This window comes from Diceros bicornis, chromosome 19 (genome assembly GCF_020826845.1).
Source record: "Diceros bicornis minor isolate mBicDic1 chromosome 19, mDicBic1.mat.cur, whole genome shotgun sequence".
In the NCBI taxonomy this organism is placed as follows: domain Eukaryota; kingdom Metazoa; phylum Chordata; class Mammalia; order Perissodactyla; family Rhinocerotidae; genus Diceros; species Diceros bicornis.
In genome coordinates, this window is record NC_080758.1 from 21,593,358 (window position 1) to 21,614,192 (window position 20,835).

The window sequence follows — 20,835 nt, forward strand, 5'->3', positions numbered from 1 at the left end:
TACTTCCCCACTCCTTGTTAGTCAGCCAGGTGGTAGCTTTGGCCAATGGACCAGTAGCCTCCACGATGCAAGCAGAGGCTTAAAATGCATCGTGTGGTCAGTTTGTCTTCTTGTGCTTCTGCCATGGCCACGAGAACAGGGTCCAGCTCGCCTGCCAGTCCCAGGAGGATGAAAGACAGGAGAAGCAGACCCAGAACCAGCCCATGGCTTGGAGCCAAGTCCAGCCGAGATGGATTCCAGCCAACTAACCCCCAGTTCACCCCCAACCATACCATCAAGAGTAAATAATTGTTGCTTTAAGTCATGAGTTTTGGGGGTGCTTGTTATGTAGCATTATTGTGGCAATAACTGGGAAGTGTCTATTGTTCTATAATATTAAGTGCAGAAAGGATATACACACACGGGAAAAAAAGGAACAAGATAACACTAAAAGTTAATAGTGCTTATATCTGACTTGTATTTTTCCTTTTTGTATTTTACTCTATTTCCCAAATTTCCTACAATGAGCAGGAATTGTTTTCATACATATATTTTCAAAAAATACATATACCAGGAAGAAATACAGCAGCTAAGCATGTTTTGGTGGAAGATTCCCCAGCAGCTCCCCAGATGAGGAAGCCAGGGCTTGAGCCCCAGGGTTTGAGGTCTGGGACTGCTGACCTGCGGCCTTGCGCTTCCCTGCCTTGCTCCTCTTCAGGTCCAAGCCCAGGACGTCACAGAGCGCGGTCAGCTCGATGAGGGCCAACGCGGGGATCTTCCTCATGTCCTGCGAGGACAGGTCTCCTATCCTTGTCAAGCCAAGTCTGCCTTTGGGGATCCTAAACCTCTAGGGAGGGGAGTAGAGACAGTCACTGAAGTCAAGTGTGCTGTATGTGTGTCGAGGCTCCACCATCCCCACCCCACCCCACCCAGCCCCAGGGCGGTCAGCGAGAGGAAGAAAAGAGCGCATGACAGCAAGGGCTCAACATTCCATCCCGGTTCAAGTCCAAGCTCTGCCTCTGACTGACTGCGTCACATTCTGAGCCTCTAATTCCCCACCTGTAATCATAAAATAGTGCCTACCTCACAGAGTTTTTGTGAGGGTACAATGGGCTAATAGGTATAAAGCGCTTAGGGTGCCAGGCACATAGCGAGGCCCCAGTCAATGGAAGCTGTTTTTACTACCTGCATTCAAACCTGAGGGGCTGGAGGAGAGGGAGTGCCCCATGGGCCTCTTATCTGGTCTTTTGTGGCTCTCCCTCACCCCTTGGCGGTGCCACCACGGCTCCCATGCTCCTCTTCCTCTGAATAACAATAAAATATTAATTGAAAAATAAATGATGCTCGACCGCGCCGTCTAGAGGCCGCGGTAGGGATCTGCAGGCAGCTCTGGGCATTCCTGCTGCCAATGGGTGAAAAACAGCGAGAGGGAGGAACGGATTTGTTTCCATTGCCTGGGGGACTTGACAAGATTATTCCCCAGTGTCCCGTTCGAGTGCCCTAAGAAGGGAAAGGAAGCATACTGTGCTTGTAGGTAATAATATTACGTCTATAATACAGCCTAGTGCTTGCCATATGGTCTATGGAGTCACATTTTCTGGGATCAAATTCTAACTTTACCTGTGAGTTTGGGTAAATAATTTTACCTTTCTGTGTGTCAATTTTCTCATCTGTAAAATGGCGCTAATAACAGTATCTACTTCACAGGGTTGTTGGGGAGATTAAATTACATAAAGCATATAAAACACCATGCCTGACACACAGTGAGTACTCAATAATTATATTACTGTTTTTTTAGTTTATTTACACCGACAATTACTGTCAAGGTAACAGAATGAAATTAAATCATGTATGTAAAGTTCTTGGTATAATGCCTGGTCCGTGGTAAAAGGTCAATAAGTGGTATCTTTAGATTATTAATTATTGTCATCATTCATAGTTTAATGGGGAAATCGTGTCCTCAAAGCTAGAAGATAAGATAATATTGAGCAATAATTATCTCTGATGCTTTAGAAACAGAAAGTCATTATTTAAGAATTTTATTTGGTGTACTATGGTAATCTGAGATATCACCGGGAGAAACTAGGTACAGAATACAGGGGAACTCTGTACTACTTTTGCAACTTCTTGTGAGTCTAAAATTATTTCAGAATAAAAAGAAAACTTCTATTTGAGTTAGTGAAAGTACTTTCACACTGGAGTAGAGGTTACTGCAGGGGTGGCGACAAATTTCCTAAGCAGTAGGGAGTAACGGTCACTCGGGAGGGCTCTGGGGGCTCCGGTCCCAGCCCCAGCGTCAGCCAGCTCTGTCACTTCTCTCTGAGCTTCACTTCTCTGTTTTCTATCTGTAAAGTGGGGGTGCAATGACAGCACCCACGTCCTAGGGTGATGTAAGAAAACAAGCCAGTGCATGCGAAGCCTCTGGAACAATGCCCGGGCCAGCGAAGCCCTCAGTGAAGTGCTACCTAGGATTATCTAACCACATCAAATGTGGTCATTGAAGAACCTCTTCCCTTAATAGCAGCAACACCTGTGAAAAACTATACCTGATGAGAGGGGTCAGAACACTGGTTACCCTGCATCAGGGGGGCTTAACTGGGAAAGGGCCTGGGGGAGCCTTCGTGGTGGTAGAAGTGGTCTATACCTTGATCTGGTGGGAGTTACACAGGGTCCCACATCAAGCTGTACATGGTAAGTATTTGTGCACTTTACCATGAGTTTTACTTCAATCTTAAAAACCTAAATATATAAATGATTACATCCTAATTTGGAAGGAACTATGCCGGGACAATTGCACATTTGGAAAAGAAAAAACTAAGAAGTTGGGTCTCTCTCTCACACCACACACCAAAATTAGTTTTAAAAATAGCTAGAAAAATACACATAGGTGGAGAGTCAGTTTGTTGGATGAGGGAAGACTTTCTAAGCATAAAAACAAAGAAGAGCATAAATGAAAATATTGATACTGCTGCTAGACTCTAGCTCCCTGCTCCCCACTCCCTGACACGGGCAGCCACTCACTAAATAATTGTGGGGCAAATTAAATGAATGAATGATTCAACAACTGTTGGGCTGTGTGCTGGGCAGCATGGAAGAGGTGAGGAGAGTGGGGCAGGATTTGCTGGTGCCTAAGGGTGGAGCCTGGCCCCCAGCCCTCTGGGCGGTGTCCTCACCGGCAGGGAACCCTTGCTCCAGGCACAGGCGCCACCCGGGGAGGTCACGCCCCTCTGCAGGAGCAACGCAGCTTGTTCCGAGTAGGCAGAGTCCATGTGGAAGGCTTCCTCCCTCCCAGCCTGCGCCTGTGGCCCCTCTGGCTCTGCTGCCACTGGGGTAACAGAATAGAGAAGCAGTCAGAACTGGCTGCCTCGCTACCTCCTCCAAGCCCAGAGCCCCAGGAAGTGATTTCCCAGGCTTGTGCCCTTGCTCAGGCCCAGTAAACTCAGTAGCAGTCGCTTAAGATCAGAGGGCTGAGATCATGTCCCCAGGAAACAAGCTCTTAGGCTGAGCACTCAGGCCCTTTGCCCCAAGAAGTGATTTCCCAGGCTCAGGCTCAAGCCCCAGGATCAAATCAATAAGCTTAGGGCTCAGGCCCATTGCCCTAGGAAGTAATTTTCTAGCTAAGGCTCATTGCCCCAGGAAGTGATTTTTTGGCTAAGGCCCATCGCCCCAGGAAGTGATTTTTTGGCTAAGGCCCATTGCCCCAGGAAGTGGTTTCCTAGCTAAGGCTCATTGCCCAGAAAGTGATTTTCCAGGCTGAGGCCCAATGGGCCTGGTGGGAAAACCCCCCTCAAGGGCCCAAGTTGTCCCCTCAGTGTTCCTTCCTACCGTCCTCAAGCAGGGAGGGCAAGGAACCAAGAGGAAGGGGAAATGCTTAGAGGTGTGCACCTTCTCTTCCTTCACAGAGCAGCCCCTTTGTGCTGCCTGGAGCATTCCCAGGGCCCCGGAGAATGACGGCCGCTTACCTGGAGGAGACGTAGAAGTCCCGGAACTGAGCTGGGTCCATTTCATACCCGAGTCCCCATTCTCTGAAGTCATTTCCTGGGCAGATTGCAAGTGACAGACAATTCCCAGTGAGTTGTGTGGAAGCGGATGAAACTCACACAACCCTGCGAAGTAGGAGCCATCCGTGCCCCCTTCACAGATGGAGCAACTGAAGCCCAGAGATCTCACCCAAGATCCCATGGCTGCTCCGTGGGGGAACAGGCACTGGGACCCAGGTCTGTCTAGCTTCAATGCCTGTTATGTTCATCACATGTTATGCCACTTCAAATCTATTCCAAGAAAGAAGATGCACACAGCCTGTCAGGTTACAGGTGCCAGCAGGATATACAGACGACAATAAAAAGTATTATAATTGCACTGATACTAGTTACATAGAGAGACAGAGCCTAAGCTTTCAGGGCCACCCACGGTCACACAGTAGCAACAGGCAAATACACATTGGCGTACACAGCAGACAGACCTACCTGCCACAAGAGGACACAGAGGCGTGCAAGCATGTGTGCAAAGCTCACGCCAACCCAGCCCTACACAGAATCACTGCATCACTTAGGACGTGGTGGCATCACAGAGGCCCCAGGCAGACAGGGCCTGCACTGACCCTTATGCCACTTACTTACCCCTGAATGGAAGACCCCAAAGATGTCCCTGACATCTCTGACAGGTGCCTTGTGTCGTCTTCGGGCTGAGCGGGCATAGCTATCCAGCCGGCGGCACACAGCAGCCACCTGGGTCTGTGTGAGGGTGGACAGGAGCCCCTGGTGATGACTGTCCAAGCCCAGGCCTCCAAGGAGGCCCGACAGGCCTGTGTCTTGCAGCCACCGGGATTCGGCCTCTCCTTCTGCCAACAGAGAACACCCAGATGAACACACACAGCTACACGCTCTGCCACACGCACTAAACAAAGCCACGTGTAGAAACACACACTCATGTGGACGCAAGGAGCATCCACATATCTAATCATGAGACCCACTGACGCCAACCAAACTCTTCAATGGGGAGAAGATCCAACAAGACATCTGAGAATTTGGGGGTATGAATGGCGTTAACCAGTATCTGGATTTAAACCTATGCACTGCATTCCCTTGGCAACAGAGCAGCTTTGGAAACAGAGTGGAAACAGAAGAAGGGCACCTGTGTGTTGTGATTCTGGAATGTAGCAAGGAACTCTCTCTACCTCCCAAATCTGGCAGAAACCACCCCAGGGCCACGTGGGTCCAGCCGTGCAGGACGTGGGCAAGCGGTTGGGGTCCCTTTGGAAAGCCCCTCTCTATTCAAGACCTTACTCATGTTGGAATAGTCCCCTCAATTGTGCTTCACAAGGACACTGCCGTGGTCCTACAGCAAAACCATTAATCCAATCATGGGGCATGTTGAGACTGCAGTTCCCAGGTCCCACCTCCAGAGACTCTGCCCCAGGAGTTCAGGCCCAGGGCCTGGGAATCTGCACTTGGAAGATCCTCCCCAGATTCTGCTAATACAATGGGGTCTTCAGATCACACTTCAGAACTGGCCTGTGAGTTCTTTCCTTATTGTGGGGGAAACAGATGAAAGTTCTGGAAGGAAGTTGTACACCCATGTGAGCGGATTGGTGGGGTGTATTCAGTTGTGCTCATTGTTGACCAAGTTAGTCAACCAGGCGCTGGTGGTTCAAAAAACCAAAACTGCTTTTCTGGCAGCCTGGGTTGTACAGATGAGCCAGACACGGAAGTCTTTCTCCAGCCTCTCCTCTCACTTGGGGACCAAACAAATGCTTTCGGGGCAGCCACAGCTTCGTGTGTCCTCCCCAGACTTGTGTCAGCTGGGGGAGGCACTGAGCCTATTGTGATGCCAGGACTTTTTCCCTCCTGCTCACCACGGGGTCGGTTGTGCAGGATCTGGTCACTAAACCAGTGTTTCCTGAAAGGCAGGCATTCACCTACCACCACATAATTCTTCTCTGTGTCTAAGGAGTCCTGTACAATTATCTACTAAATATTTCCCCTGAATCATTGGTCACATTTTTACTTAATCTATTTGAAAAGGAAACTATATCCCAACCATAAATGGAGCATCCGCCATCACCTGCCATAAGTAGAAGTTAATGGGAAAACAATGACTATATTAACATTCCTGGCTCCACGCCACCCAGAAGCTCCCTCTCCCTGTGAGTCTAAAAAAGCTCCTGTTTTCATTTAGTTGTCCCAACAGGCTTCTCCTTTTTCCACCCTGACCCCAACCCCTCTGTTTTGTTTGAAGTTAGATTGCTGGCCGTATCGTGATGCCAGGCAGCTTCCCTGCAGTGGAGGGCATCTCCTAGAACCCCTCTGCTACCACCAGAGATTTGCAGTCCACACCTGGGGATACTCCAGCAGAGACCATCAAGCCCTGGGAAGGTCTGAGTCTCCCAGGTCACCATGCGTTTTGTAAACCATGGGCTGGCACAGCTGAATTATATGCCCCACACCAAGGAGGGTTCCGTGTGGAGGCCCTTTTCATTCCCTCATTCATTGAACAAGTGGGATGGAGTACGAGAATGTGCTTGGTCTGTTCTAGGCACGGAGGGTACAGTGGTAAAAAGGATAGACAATGTCCCTGGCCTCGTGCGGCTTACGTTCCAGTGAGGGACACAGACAGATACACAAGTAAATGCGCTGTGTAATGGCAGGTGACTATAAAGAAAGCAGGGCAGGGGCTAGAGAGTGAGGGGCAGGGGTGCTGTTTACAGAGGGAAGTTGGGGACGGACTTTTAGGGGAAGTGACATTTGAGTCCAGTCCTGATTGGAGAGAATAAGCCATGCAGGTCCCTGGGGGAAGAGCCCTAGATGCTGAGAGGGCAGTGAGGACAAGGCCCTGAGGCAGGAATATGGGAGGAGGCCGAGTGGTGGAAGTGGAGAGAGAGACAGGGCGGAGGAGATGGGGCAGAGGGGTGATTGTGTAAAGTCTTGTAAGCAATGACATAGTGGGGTTCCGTGTTCCCAAATTCTTGGATTCTCGCCCCACTAAGAAGTGGGGTCTAATTCCCCGCCCCTTGAAAATGGCTGGACACAGGGAAAGAGGATGCAGCAGAAGAGACGCTGCCTCTCCTCCAAAGCAGGGTCACAACGGCGAGACAGCGCCTGCCTGGTGCGCTCTCTCTGCCTCTCTGTCTCTGTCTCTCTTTCTCCCTCTCTCTCTCTCTCTTTCTGGACTCATTCTCGGAACCCAGTCGCCATGCCATGAGAAAGCCCAGGCCACATGCAGAGGCCAGGAGTAGGTATACCGGGTGACAGTCCCAGGTGAGGCCCAGCTGATGTCACATCCGCTGCCAGACACACGAGTGAGAAATCCTTGGAGGTGACTCCAGCCCGGCCACCATCCGACCGTAACTACATGTGAGTCCCTGGGCAAGAACTGCCTGGCTGAGCCCTGTCAACCCCTAGAACAGTGAGATCTAATGATGATGATGATGATGATGATGATTGTCGCTTTACACTGTTAAGTTGGGGGTGGTTTGTTACACAGTAATAGACAACGGGGACACATGGTTGTCTTATTACTCTGAGAGAAATGGGGAGACATTCAGGAATTTTGAGCAGAAGACAGAATTCCACTCGACTGTTAGCTCCATGGGGAAGATTTTGTTTTGTGTCCACTGTTGTATCCCTAGTGCCTAGAACAGTGCTGGACAAATAAGAGGCCCTCATAAATATTTACTGAGTGGATTAATCTAAAGGTTGACATCATCTAATTTACATTAATCACATTGTTACATCTGTCTTTTAATAGACCATTTTGACTGCTTCGTGGAGGACAGACGGCAGGGAGCAAGAGTGGAGCAGGAAGCCCAGTGAAGAGGATACTGCAACAGTCTGGGCATAGATATAGCCCTTTCACGTTCCGGTTCTCGTCTGGGCCTCTCACGTCTCCCCCTGTACCAGCCCCTCCCCTCTGCTCAGCAGACCCCAGCCAAGGCGCCTCACCCTCTGGGGGCCGGCCTTCACCCCCGCTGCTGTCCTCTTCCTTCAGCTCATCCCTCTGCTGGATCCGCTCCACCTCCATCCAAAAGCCATCCATGGACGAGCTCTGCACTGGGGACAGCCGGGGGCCGGAGCACTCGGCAGGGCGCGCTGGCGGGGGGTTCTTCTGGGGAGGCTGGTTCATTGGGCCTGAGGAGGGGCCAGAGCTGCAGCAAGCAGGGAGGGAGGAGGGAAGTCAGGCAAAGCTCTGCCCGTGATGGGGTCTGTCCTGAGGCATTGTGCTTTTCCAGAAATCTGCCTGGGCTTCTAGGAGCTGAGCGAGCTTCCAGAGCACGTTTCTCAGGGGTGGCAGACATGTGGCTAGTCTCAGCAAATTGACCAGTTTACCCATCTCCCCGTCAGAATCGCTCGGAAACCAATGATGCTGCAGAGGATGGAGAAAGGGCCAGACAGCTCTGCTTCTTTCCACCTTCTTGGGCAAGGAGGACAATCTTTGACACACATGTGGTAGAGGAAACATTAATAAGAGGGAACTAAACACCAGGACAGGTGAGGACATTACAGTGCAGCCCCTGCCTCATCTCACTGAATTTTTACCCAAAATGTCCTTTATCTCCTGCCCACTCACACCTCCTTATTTGGGACTCTGACTTCCACTGCCCTGGTTTTCCTGTTTATAACATGTGACCACTGCATTCCCTCCCCTCTCCAGCCAGATCTGAAGAGACCAAAAGTACCAGACCACAGAGGTACTATCATCAAACGAGCCAATCAGATTCTCTCAAGGTGCTGAACCAAGAGATTGAGGGGTCAGTGTCAGGCACATGAACTGGGAGGCCATGTGGAAATGGGGGAGCTGAAGCAGCCAATCTTCTGAAAGAAGCAGAGAGGGATCCTCTGCAGCCATGGAGAGATGGGGGGACCTCAGCTTGCTTTTCTAGGTCCCAGTTCCAGCCTCTCCTGGTTCAGCCAGCAGCCATGTGGTTTTCCTTAGAGCTCCGATTCCCTGCATTTTTCTTTTAATTCCCCTCTTCTGCACAAACATCTACACGCACTATTTGATTCCACTTTGTTCAAAAAATCCCAGGGCCTGCCCGGTGGCGCAAGCAGTTAAGTGCGCGTGCTCCACTGCGGCGGCCTGGGGTTCATCGGTTCGGATCCTGGGCGCGCACTGATGCACTGCTTGTCAAGCCATGCTGTGGCGGCGTCCCATATAAAGTGGAGGAAGATGGGCACAGATGTTAGCCCAAGGCCAGTCTTCCTCAGCAAAAAAAGAGGAGGATTGGCAGATGTTAGCACAGGGCTGATCCTCCTCACACACACACAAAAAAAATCCCAGAATAAGACAGTGCAAATCTCTTGGCCCCCATAAATGATATTCTGGGGCTTCAAATGAGCTTGGGGATAGAATTTCTGTGCTGCTGCCCAGAATCCTTGAGAAATGGTGGATTGGGAGCTGGGACCACATAGACCCTGAGACATATCAGCAAAACATCACAAACCGCCCTGCCACTATAGGGAAGAAATATGTTCCTAATTTCCTCAAATAGGAAAAAGTATATTCCACGAATTCTACAGATATTTGAGCTCAGTAAAGATCCCAGGCAAGATTATAGAACAAATTTCTTTATTCCATCTGGAAACAGACAAAAGGCAGAGAAAACAATAAATATGGATGGTCTGAACTGCCTTGTTAAAAAAAGACTCAATTTGGCTTTAAAAAAAAATCATCCACTGCAGCTTTTAAAAAGCACATATGCCCTAATCATCGGGGAAATGTGAATCCAAACCACAATGTGATATCACCTCACACCTGCTAGAATGGCTGTCATCAAGAAGACAAGAGATGACAAGCGTTGGCGAGGATGTGGAGAAAAGGGCAGCCTTGTGCACCGTTGGTGGGAATGCAAATTGGTGCAGCCTCAATGGAAAATAGCAGTGGGGGTCCTCAAGAAATTAAAAATAGAACTACCCTATGATCCAGCAATCTCACTAGTATTGGTATTTATCCAAAGGAAATGAAATCAGCATCTCAAAGAGATATCTGCACCCCCATGTTCATTGCAGCATTGTTTACAATAACCAAGGCATGGAAACAACCTCAGTGTCTGTCGATGAATGAATGGATCAAGAAAATGTGACATATATATACACACATACAATGGAAATTATTCGGACATATAATGAAGGAAATTTTGCCGTTTGCAACAGCATGGATGGACCTTGAAGCCATTATGCTAAATGAAGTAAGTCAGACAGAGAAATACTGTATGATCTCGCTTATATGTGGAATCTAAAAAAGCCAAACTCATAGAAACAGAGAGTAGATTGGTGGTTGCCAAGGGCTGGGGGTGGGAGATAAGGGGAGATGTTGGTCAAAGGGTACGAACTTCCAGTTACGCAATGAATAAGTTCTGCGGATCTAATGAATAGCAGAGTGACTATAATTAACGATACTGTATTGTACTCTTGAAAGTTGCTAAGAGAGTGAATCTTAAATGTTCTCACCATAAAAGAAAAGAGAGAGTAATTATGTGAGGTGATGGAGATGTTAACTAACATTTTCGTGGTAATCATTTTACAGTATATATGTATCAAATCATCACGTTGCACACCTTAAACTTACACAAGCACACATAATGCAAAATAGCAAAAGTTAAAAGTAAAAACCATGGACCAAATATTGGGAAAATGCTAAGAAAAAGGACAAAGATATCAAAGATATTCTTACTTTCAGATTAAGAAACATTCTAAGGGGGAAAAAAATGTAAATCCACAAAGAACCTACGACAGTTAGGAACCTTTATGCACTTAATAGCATAGCAAAAAATAGAAACAAGAGCTGCTAGAAATGTGAGACTGACAGCAACATGCCAGCCTCATCGTTTGCCATTTCCCCACATGCACCTCGCTTTCCACTTGTGAGTTTACAGGTTCTCCAGTCTCTCTCACACCTCCATGTCTTTGCATAATCTGGCCCCTCTGCCAAGGCTGGGCTTCCCCACTCCTGGCCACCACATCCATTTTACGTGAGATCTGGCCCACTCTTGTTGCACCAGAGCCAATCTTAAAACGAGAGCTGGAAAGGGTAGGGAAGGCAAGGCTCAATGTCAGGCACGTTGCAGGAGGCCATCAGCGTCGTGGGACGAGGGCAGGATAAAGGCACGTCAGGACGTCACGAGTGAGTGGAGCACCGGCGTGGTGAACAACATGGCTGCCGTCCCAACGTCCTTTCCACTCCTGGTTCAGCCAGGAGTAGCCGTGTGTAGTAGCCGTGACCCCACTCCAGCCTAGTCACCGAAACAGGTTCAGGTAAGATCGGGTTAAGATCCACTGTGTGGGTGCCTGCTAACGGGTACAGCGTTTCTTTTGGGGTGACGAAAATGCTCTGAGATTGATTGTGATGGTGGCTGCACAACTCCGTGAATACACTAAAAACTGTTGGATTGTACACTTTACATGGGTGAGTTATATGGCATGTGAATTATATCTCGATAAAGCTATTATTAAAAAAAAAAAAAAAGAAACAGAAAAGAACCACCATGTGCATTCCTCCAGTCACATGAATTGACTTAAGGAAGGTGAAACTCAGGACTTCTGTTGGGGATTCTGGGATATAGACGACTTGCTCTAGACGTGGGTGAAAAACAAGTCCCACAATGGGGATCCAGGCTTAGAACAAAGTGGATACCATCCCCAGCAATAAAATGAAAATCTAAAAACTTCATCCTAGATGATATCATTGAGCAGTGGAATCACGAGAGGGTCACCCACACAGTGCATTTTGCATGAAATATCCTCATGTGAGGAGGTAGCGTGGTTTTTAATCTATCTCCTCTTGACAGACGCTTGGGTTGTTTCCATTTGTCAATATCACAAGCTACCTTGTAATAAGCATCCTACTATTTATCACCTGTTCCTTTGTGCCGGGGTAACAGTAAAGAGAGTGCTAGAAGTGGAATTGCTGAATCAAAGGGTTTGTGAAATGTTGACACTTCTTGCCAAATTGCCTTCCTAAAAGGATTGTTCCACTGCATTTGTTTGTTGTTGCTTTTGCAGCCCGGGACAGGGTGCTGATTTTGCTCCTGTTGTGTATCTGGCTTCCGTTTTGTGGGGTCCCGTGCCCTGGAGTCCCTGAGGCTGTATTTTGCCCTCAGCTTGAGACCCCCCCCCCAGACGTACCCTAACTTCCGGAGGTGTGATCCAGGACCCAGGGCCAGTGTCACAGATGTACAACCTGTGCTGTCACACAGGCCCCGTGCTGAGAAGGGCCTCATGCTTGGTTTAGTGCTCCGCTATTGCCATCTTGAAATGCTTAGTAATTTTTGAAAAAGGGGCCCCGTGTTCATTTTGCATGTGGCCTGTCCTGCCAGCACCTTACCCATAGACCCTGGCTGTGCCTTTCTCCCGAGAGTAACGTCCACACACTGAGCTTGACTCCGAGTTAGAAACGCTCCCATCCCGAAACATACTCAAATGTGGTAAAGCAAAGAAATCTCAGGTCCACCAGGAAGAAATCTCATGCCCACAGGAAGAGGCAGGGCACACAGCCTCTCCCCAGCAACAACTTGGCCATTTTCCCTGAGCAGAAGTTTCACTGGAGACCAATTCCCAGTTAATTATAAAATTGGCTGTTCTGCTCTATTTATTCTTTTCGAGAAAACTGCTAGTCAGTGCGCCTCCTGCGAATCCGTTTGGTACCCCATGCTGGTGCACAGCTCGGTTCCTTTAGTTGCTTTGCGATTCGCTTGGAAATTACCAGCATCTGTGTGTTTTCGTGACAATTTGAAAACTGTGGTGAGTAAACCAAAACAGAAGTCGTCGATTGTGTCACGGTTTTGACAGCTAAGCGGTGAGAGGGGAGCAGTCATTTCTATGGGGGAACTTTCTGAGGCGATCAGACAGGGGTGCAGGGAAGAACAGAAATGAAATAAAACCCCAGAGTTCTAAAGGTGTCATTTTCCCAAGTTCACACGTTGCAGTGTGGCAACCAGTCCCCCATTTAGCCACAGAACAAAGGGAGCGCAGCACATCCACGGAATTTGTTCCGAGCTTCATCAACAGGCTGATTTTTTTGTTTGTTTCGTTTTCAATGTTTTATTGATGCCTAGCATATGCGGAAAAGTGCACACATCCTAAGTGTACAGCACAATCAACTGTCTCTAGTTGTAATTTTGTTTTTAAGCTTTTACTGAGCACTGACTGCAGGCCCACTAAGCTACAGATAACCAGAGCCGCAAGTTTTGAAGTTCAGAACTTTGGCTCTAGTGTCGCACGGGCCTGACTGAATCCTCGATCTGTCATTATCTGTCATTTACTAGTGAAGTAACTTTGGGGAGCCCGTGAACCTGGCAAGTCTCCCATCCTCGTATGGAGACTACGTAAGGCAGCGCAATTTAAGAGCTGCTTCATTATCGAGCCTCTCTGTGGTCAGTTAGAGAGGTGTAGGAAGCTACTACACATAAGGTGCCTGGAACAGGAAGTCCTCCGTGAGTGTTAGTTTGACAAACGTGTTGCTTCTGGGCACTTCCCACTTGAGACTCAGACAGGACAAGCGACTTGCCCAAGGCTGCCCACTGGTGAGCAGCCTCTAGCGCCTGTCCCGCAGCGGGTGGGCAGAGCCTTCCGAGCCCCGCCTGTGGATGAAATACCACCGGGTCACATGGCCAGGGCAACCCTCCCAGCTGCTCAGAACCTCGCCGAATGCAAAGCGTTTCTCTCCCACACACACACACACACACGAGCTCATTCTCCCTCCTGGGACCTGTCCAAGCCCCCTCCTCACTCCCTGTGTGACCGTGGACCTGTCCCTTTCCCTCTCTGGGCCTCAGTTTCCATAAAATGGGAAAACAAAGGTAGGGATGGGAGCTTTGCAAGAGGATCTTGAGCAAGACTCTCGCCCTTGGGGTCCAGGCAGGCCCCAAGAATGAGATGACAGAGGGGCAAAAGCAGTTGCCAAAGGGAGGGGCCAAGGAAACTCATGCTGGGCTGAGAGCCTGCTTAGAGAGGCCAAAAGCCAGGATGACCAAGGGACCATGAATGCAGCACATCAAGAGGCCCTGGTGGAGGCATGGCTGGCCTCCTCGCCAGCTCAGCCTGGCCAAGGCTTACCCGCACAGTGCAATGGGGCTCTTAGGCAGCCCTTGATTCCTCGCAGAGCGCCTGCCCTTGCCGTCGCCTCCCTGACTCTGATGAAACACCAACAGGTTGCAGAAAAGGGCAATGGCTGCGTGCGCAGCATTCCAGAGTTAAACAGAGGCTGCGTTCCATCCTCACGCCTTGGCATCCTGGGTGGGTGAGACGTTTCACCTCCCTGAGCCCCTGTTTCCTCTGCAAAGCAGGGGCTAATGAGAGCTACTCTCACCGTGAGAATCATAAGAAATGTAAATAAGACAGCTGGTGAAATATCTGGCCTATACTAGTGCAAAGAAATAGGAAGTGTTGTAATAATAATTATTATTATTAGCAGCATCACCACTATCCTCATCATGAATGTTGCAGAGACTACGAGTTAAGGAGGAGGCTCTAGTCACAAGCACAGGCCACATGGCCATAGTGACAAAGTGATCCCAACACAGGCCATGGAGTAGCTGGCACTGAGCACTAAAACCAGCACGCACTAACATTTACCACGTGCAAGGTGCTGCCCTGAACACTGTCTGGATCCCTCAGCCTGGGACCCTGGGACATTTAGGTTGGATCATTCTATGTCCTGAGGGGCTGTCCTGTGCATTGTAGGAAGTTTAGCAGCATCCCTGGCCTCCATCCACTAGATGCCAAAAACATCCCTCCCACTTATGACAACCAAAAATGTCTTCAGACATCGCCAAACGTCCCCGGGGGGCAAACTCGCCCACATTGAGAACCACTTCTTTACGTGGAGGAACTCATGTAATCCTCACAAGCTCCTATTGTTGTTATTATCCCATTTTACAGATGAGGAAACAGAGACACATAGAAATTAAGTAACTTGTCCAAGCTCACCTGGCTAGTAAACGGCAAGACCGGACTTTGAACCCAGGAAGTCTGACTCCATAGCCCATGTTCTCAGCTACTATGCACTAAAGCCCTTGTGTAACTTCTTGTCCTTAATTCTGACTTTTTGTGGGGTTTTTTGTTGGTCAGATGCAGCCTGTGGTTGGGGAAGGAATACGGGTGGGCTGGACTCGGTCCCCGCTCTGCCTCTTCCCAGCTGCTCTGACTCTTGAAGGTTCTCCGTCTCAGTTACTGTTGGGTAATCATAGCGAGACGGATTGAGATAAATCCCCAACGGGGCATGCTGAAGAAGCAAGAGGTGGTTGCTGTCGGGGAAAGGCCAAGCTCTGCTTTGCTGAGTGGGGAAGACAGAAGCGGGTGAGAAGCTGCGAGTGAAGAGAAAGGAGAGACAGAGGGGGATGAGTCGATTGCCAGAGAGGATTGCCACCATGGGAGGAATGGCTGTGTGGTGGGTGACGTGCACTGTCTTTTGTCTCCTCTCCGAACATTCGGGAAATCAACATTACCAGCCAGTGCTTTAGGAGTTGGGTTGTTTCAGAGGCTACACGACGAAATGCTGACACCAGTCTCTCATTCGGCGAGGGACAAGGACCGTTGAATGCTGAAAGCTCAGAGGAACCTGGTCACACCCAGCGACAACCCTCCCTGACTTCAAAGAGGGCACAGGAGAAGGTGTGAGAAGAGAAAAACAGGGGCATCGGCCTTTCCACGCTTTGGTCCCTGGGCTGCAGGAGGAGGCTTTGGGTAGAAATGCAGAGTTATTTTTGGCCCTAGTGCTATATTTTACAGTGCTTGAAAATGTCTTCCCAACAAAGAGTCTCAAGTTGTGTTGCCCCTCTGTCATGTAAGTTAGTGTGGAAGAGCTTGAATTATTGTTCTCAATGCATTATTCCTCCCCCTCCTTAAGGCCTTTGCCCTGTGACTTTGCAGTTCCTCCCATGAGAGGCAGAGGCTACCGCCCCTCGCCCCCCACCCATTGACTTGGGCCTTGGGCACGCGATGCCCTTTGGCCAATGGAATGTGAGCAGACACAAGGCATGCCAAGGTGTGAAACATGTCTGGGTGGTGGGACTGGCCCTCTTGCACCTCCCCTCGTCACGGGGAGAGCGATCCCTGGGTGGCTGCAGCCCAGGCCCCAGAATGAACACATGCGGCACAGACCAGAGCCCAACGAGCAGGAGGAGCAAGTTCAACCTGACCCACAGCTTGCAATGGAGCCCCCAGCAGAGCCTAGGCCAGATCAGCTAACCCTCAGATGCATGAGCAGGAACAAACGAGTGCTCCTTTAATAAATGATTGCTGTTGAGTTTGGGATCATTTGTTATACAGCAATGGCTGGCAGAGATGGTTAGTGTATTACTGAACAACCCAAACAGCTTAACCAGAGGAGCAGTGGGCCCACTGTCTCCCACTCACACACATTCCCAGAGGCTAGGTGCATATGCCACATGCACACTCCATGTCCCACCCTATCCCCAAACCCCCAGTGAAATGACACATCAGCTTCTGAGTCAAGTGAAGGGTGGGAATCAGGCCTCCGAGAGCAATCTCAGGGCATAGCCAGGTGCACATAAGTGTGCCAGGGAACGTGTAGGTCCATATTCTCCCATGAACATATACACGGCCATGTGTGTCAATGTGGGCTTATGAAGGAGGGTCTCTCCACTGCTGCTCTAGGACTTGCCAGAAAGTCTGGATTCTCCATGCCCACACACGCACTTTCCCATAACTTAGCATATGGCTATGAGGTGGATGGTGCCCCTTTGGATGTAACATATTTATGCAGTGCACAACCTGAACATCAGTACACAGCAACACTGCCATCTATGAAGCAATCCCTGTGGTTGCACAGGGTGGAGGCGGGTGGGAATGAGATGCTATAAAAGGCAAATCCTGTATTTACATTTTTGAGTGTCATCTTAACTGAGCTCCTAAAATCCGTATAAGGCAACAACTTTCCCCTTAAGATAAGACTGGCTCATTCCAGCCAGTGTGCTCATTCTTTGAATGGTTCAACAATGCTCACCACATTTCTTCCACATAATAATCCTTCTAGAGCTGATCTCTGGGTTGTGGAATTTTCCAGCATGCTATTTTGTGTTATAGACAACAAGAATAAAAACATTCTGAAATATAATCGATGTAATTTAGCTTCCTGAATTAGATCTGAGGCTGGGCCAGGGAGAGAGAAAGGCACAGCTGTGGGTGCTCCCTTCTGCTGGTCAAGGTGGGTGAGAGCCAGAGAAATAGGAGACCCACTGGGCCAAGGAGCTATATTCTAGGCGTAGAGACCAGTGGCTCTCAACTCTGACTGTGCACTGGAATCGCCCAGGCAGCTTTTCAAAGTCCCAGTGCCCAGGCAATACCCCAGACCAACTGCACCGAAACCACTGGAAATGGGACCTGGGCATCCGTAATGTTCAAAGCTGCCCAGTTGATAATATTGTGCAGCCAGGGCTCGGAGGCACTGCCTGGGAGCATCGTTATATGGCTAAGGTTCACAGAATTGCACAGAAGCTTTCAAAAGTGGGGTGGGAACAGATAGATTGCATTGAAATTTCACATAGCACTTCTGGGAGGGGCAGCCTGCATTTTTGAGATGGCTGGGGAAGATTAAGTTACTGCTCATGACCTCTGAGATGACAAATGTTCCCAACCAGATGATCAGGATCGACCAAGCTCCATGTGAAGGAGCAGAGTGGCCACCCCCACTGGATTTCACCACATTTAAAGTAGCTTGCCATCATCTGAACATGAGGAGGTCACACATTTAAAAATCCTCTAGCTCCAATTTCTCTTGGAAAAAAATCAAAAGAGATGATAATCCTGGGGCCCCATCCCTAAGTGACAACAATTGGCTGAAGCCAAGTGGTGGCTGCCTCTTCAAATGGGCTTCCAGCTGGCAGTCCATTCCTGCAGAGCTTGCCGGAGAGGTTCTGAACATTCCACAGGGGTTTGAGGCTGGCCCTGATCCTTCCTTAGCACAAGGTCATTGACACTAGCTTGTCTCTGCCTGAGTCACTTAATCAGATTATTTTATACGCTGGGCAACATATAGAACTGTGTTAGCCAATACGGTAGCCACCAGCCATGCGTGGCTATTGAGCACTTGAAATGTGGTCAGTATGATTGAGGAACTGAATTTTTAATTTTATTTAGTTTTAGCTAATTTAAATATAAAACTGATGGTTGATTCAGTTACTAGAAAACTTGAATATGCGAATCTCTCCAACTCGGGTATGTGAATCTGCTCTGTAAATTCGCAGTTCTTGCCCGAGAACTACTGAATGAGAAACTCTGGGGGTGGGGTGCAGTAATCTGGATTTTAATAAGCCTTCCAGGTGATTCTGATGCACCCATCCAACCCACAGCTTCTGTCGGGGTGAGGCGGGGTGAACCCCTGGGGGCAGAGGCAGGTGACTGAGATTTGGAGAAGGAGTATGGAAGAGTGGCTGTGGCAGACAGAATACTGCCCTCCCCGCAAAAAGGTGCCCAGGTCCTAACCCCCGGAATCTGTAAATATGTTATGTTACACGGCAAGGGGGGATTAAGGTTGCAGGTGGAATTACAGTTGCTGATCAGTTGACCTTGAGATGGGGAGATTATCCTGGATTGTCTGGGCGGGACCAGAGTAATCACCAGAGTCCTTAAGTGGGGAAGAGGGGGGCAGAAGGGTGACAACCACAGATGATAGCATGAGAGGGACTCACCAAGGGGACCATGGGCTGAGGAAAGCAGACAGCCTCTAGAAGTTGGAAAGTGGGTTCTCTGCAAGATTCTCCAGAAAGGAATGTAGCCCTGCCAACACCTTGATTTCAGCCCAGGGAGGAAGCCCCATTTTGGACTTCTGGCTTCCAGAACTATAAGATAATAAATTTGTGGCAATTTGTTAGGGCAGCAACTAGAGACATTTAACGCAGTGGCTAAGGGTCCAGGCCCTAGAGTCAGATGGTCTGAGTCCGGGCCTGTCATCTTGATGTGTGACCGTGGGGAAGTATCTTAGTCTTCCCTCCCCAACCCTGCAAAATGGGGATGACGATGGTGATAACGGTATACACAGGGTCTCGAGGATGAAGTGAAGTAATCCGTGCCCAGAGCAAGTGCTCCAACAAATGGTTCAAAGCAAAACTGTGTTCCGACTAATGAGCTGCCTACAAACCATCTAAGATGGAGCAACAGCTCTAAGGGACAGAGCAGTAACCAGAGTGGGATGAGGCAGAGGAGAAAGGCTTCCTGGAGAAGATGATGTTGGAACTCAGTTTTAAAGGAACAGTCAATGAACGTCAGGGAGGGAATGAGATATGCAAAGCTCACAGGAAGGGAAGCAGGTTATTAAGGTGGTAAGTACAAAGGAATTCTGCTGGGTGGATAGGAGCCTGCATTGGGGTGTGATGAGAATGGAGTTGGGAAGAAATAAGGGGTAGTGGGGAACATCTCCCCAAGCAAAATAAAATCCAGAAGCCATAACTGAAAACAACCAAGGTTTGCATCAAAATTTAAAACTCCTGTCTTACAAAAGACATCATAAACAAAGTCATAAGACCAGTAATCAGTTGAGAGGAAATATTAGCAACAAATGATAAAGCGTTACTATCTAGTCTATATAAAGAGTTCCTAGAAATCAATAAGGAAAAAAATACCCTCAAAAAACATCTAATGATAGAAAAGTAGACAGTAGGTACGAATGAACAGCCACTCAAGATAAAATGTAAATGTTCAATGTGAAAAGATGTTGAACCTCACAAGTAATTAGGGAAATACAAATTAAGACGATGAAATATTTTCAAGCATCAGATTGGCAAACACCAAAAAGATTGCCAACACCCAGGGTTGGCAAGTGTCACGAAAAAGACATTCTCACATTCTGTGAGCATCTGCTGGCCAAGCTGGGTGGAGCTGGCCATGCCTGACGGGAGGGGAGTTGGAGGGCTGGAGATCCCAGAGTTGTGGAGGGAAGCGGCCTAAGCCCTCAGTGTAGGTGGAGCCTTCTCCTGCTTCACTGTGAAGCAAGAGAGGAAATAGGAAGGCCTGTCAGAAGGGACTTGCCTTTGCTGGTTTGTAAGCAAGAGTCAGCCAGGTCCCTCCCGCAGGCGAGGCCTGGCGAGAATTCGGCCACAAGGGCTTTTGCTGCAAAGCTGGTCGGAAGCATGAGGGCTGCAGCCTGGGCCTGGGGGTTGCAGCCCCAAGGTGGCAGTTTCGTGGCGGAGATCCAGGAAGACGTGTGTCACCAACAGCAACTACTAGAATGGCACTTATTTTGCAAATAAAGCAACCTGCTCAGAGAGGTACGGTAACCTTCCCAAGGATAAGTGGAGGATTTAAGACACAAATGCAGATCTTTCTACAACTCCAAGGAGTCAGGAGGCCTGAATTCACTTCTTGCATGAAAACAAACCTGTGCTATGTGGAGTCAGCTCCTAGAGCTTCCCCTTGACGGCCGGTGTCTGGCACATATGGTGCGTGCCCTACGTACCGCTCTGTGCTAAGCCCTTCACACACGTTCCTTTCCTTTCATCCTCACAACAAGCCTATGAGGCAGGAACTGCCACTTGCAGCCATCTTACAGAAAAGGAAACTGAGGCTCAGAGAGGTTAAACATCTTCCCCAGAGTCCTACAGCTGGTAAGTGGTAAAGCTGGGCTTTGAGATTCAGGCTGTCCTTCTACCACTGGTACATCTAAACTGCGTGTGAGTGATTTATTGGGTGCTTGGGTTCACCTATGGGGTGTGTCTGGAGGTTTCAAGGTATATGGTGTCTAGAGAGATCGATTGACATTAACGCCAAAGGCAGAGACCTCAGAACGACACAGGAGCTAAATATGAGTTTAGGTGGACTTTGTAAAAGTGAATTATTCCACAAAATACCTGTGTGCAGTTGGCCAAGTCACTTAACCCACTGTTGATTAAGGGAATCTGACTGTTGC

The 20,835-nt window shown here is 48.9% G+C and overlaps 1 protein-coding gene across 1 annotated transcript in view; it reads right to left on the reverse strand.

Annotated features, from left to right (window-relative positions):
- Window positions 1-20,835, reverse strand: part of ARHGAP40 (Rho GTPase activating protein 40) — a 37,376-nt gene that overhangs the window by 12,116 nt on the left and 4,425 nt on the right. The window contains exons 2-6 of the mRNA XM_058562121.1: window positions 7,920-8,122; window positions 4,599-4,819; window positions 3,942-4,017; window positions 3,153-3,304; window positions 661-826 (exon numbers count right to left, since the gene is read on the reverse strand). Of these exons, the coding sequence (XP_058418104.1) occupies window positions 661-826; window positions 3,153-3,304; window positions 3,942-4,017; window positions 4,599-4,819; window positions 7,920-8,122 (818 nt within the window). The remainder of the gene's footprint in view (window positions 1-660; window positions 827-3,152; window positions 3,305-3,941; window positions 4,018-4,598; window positions 4,820-7,919; window positions 8,123-20,835) is intronic.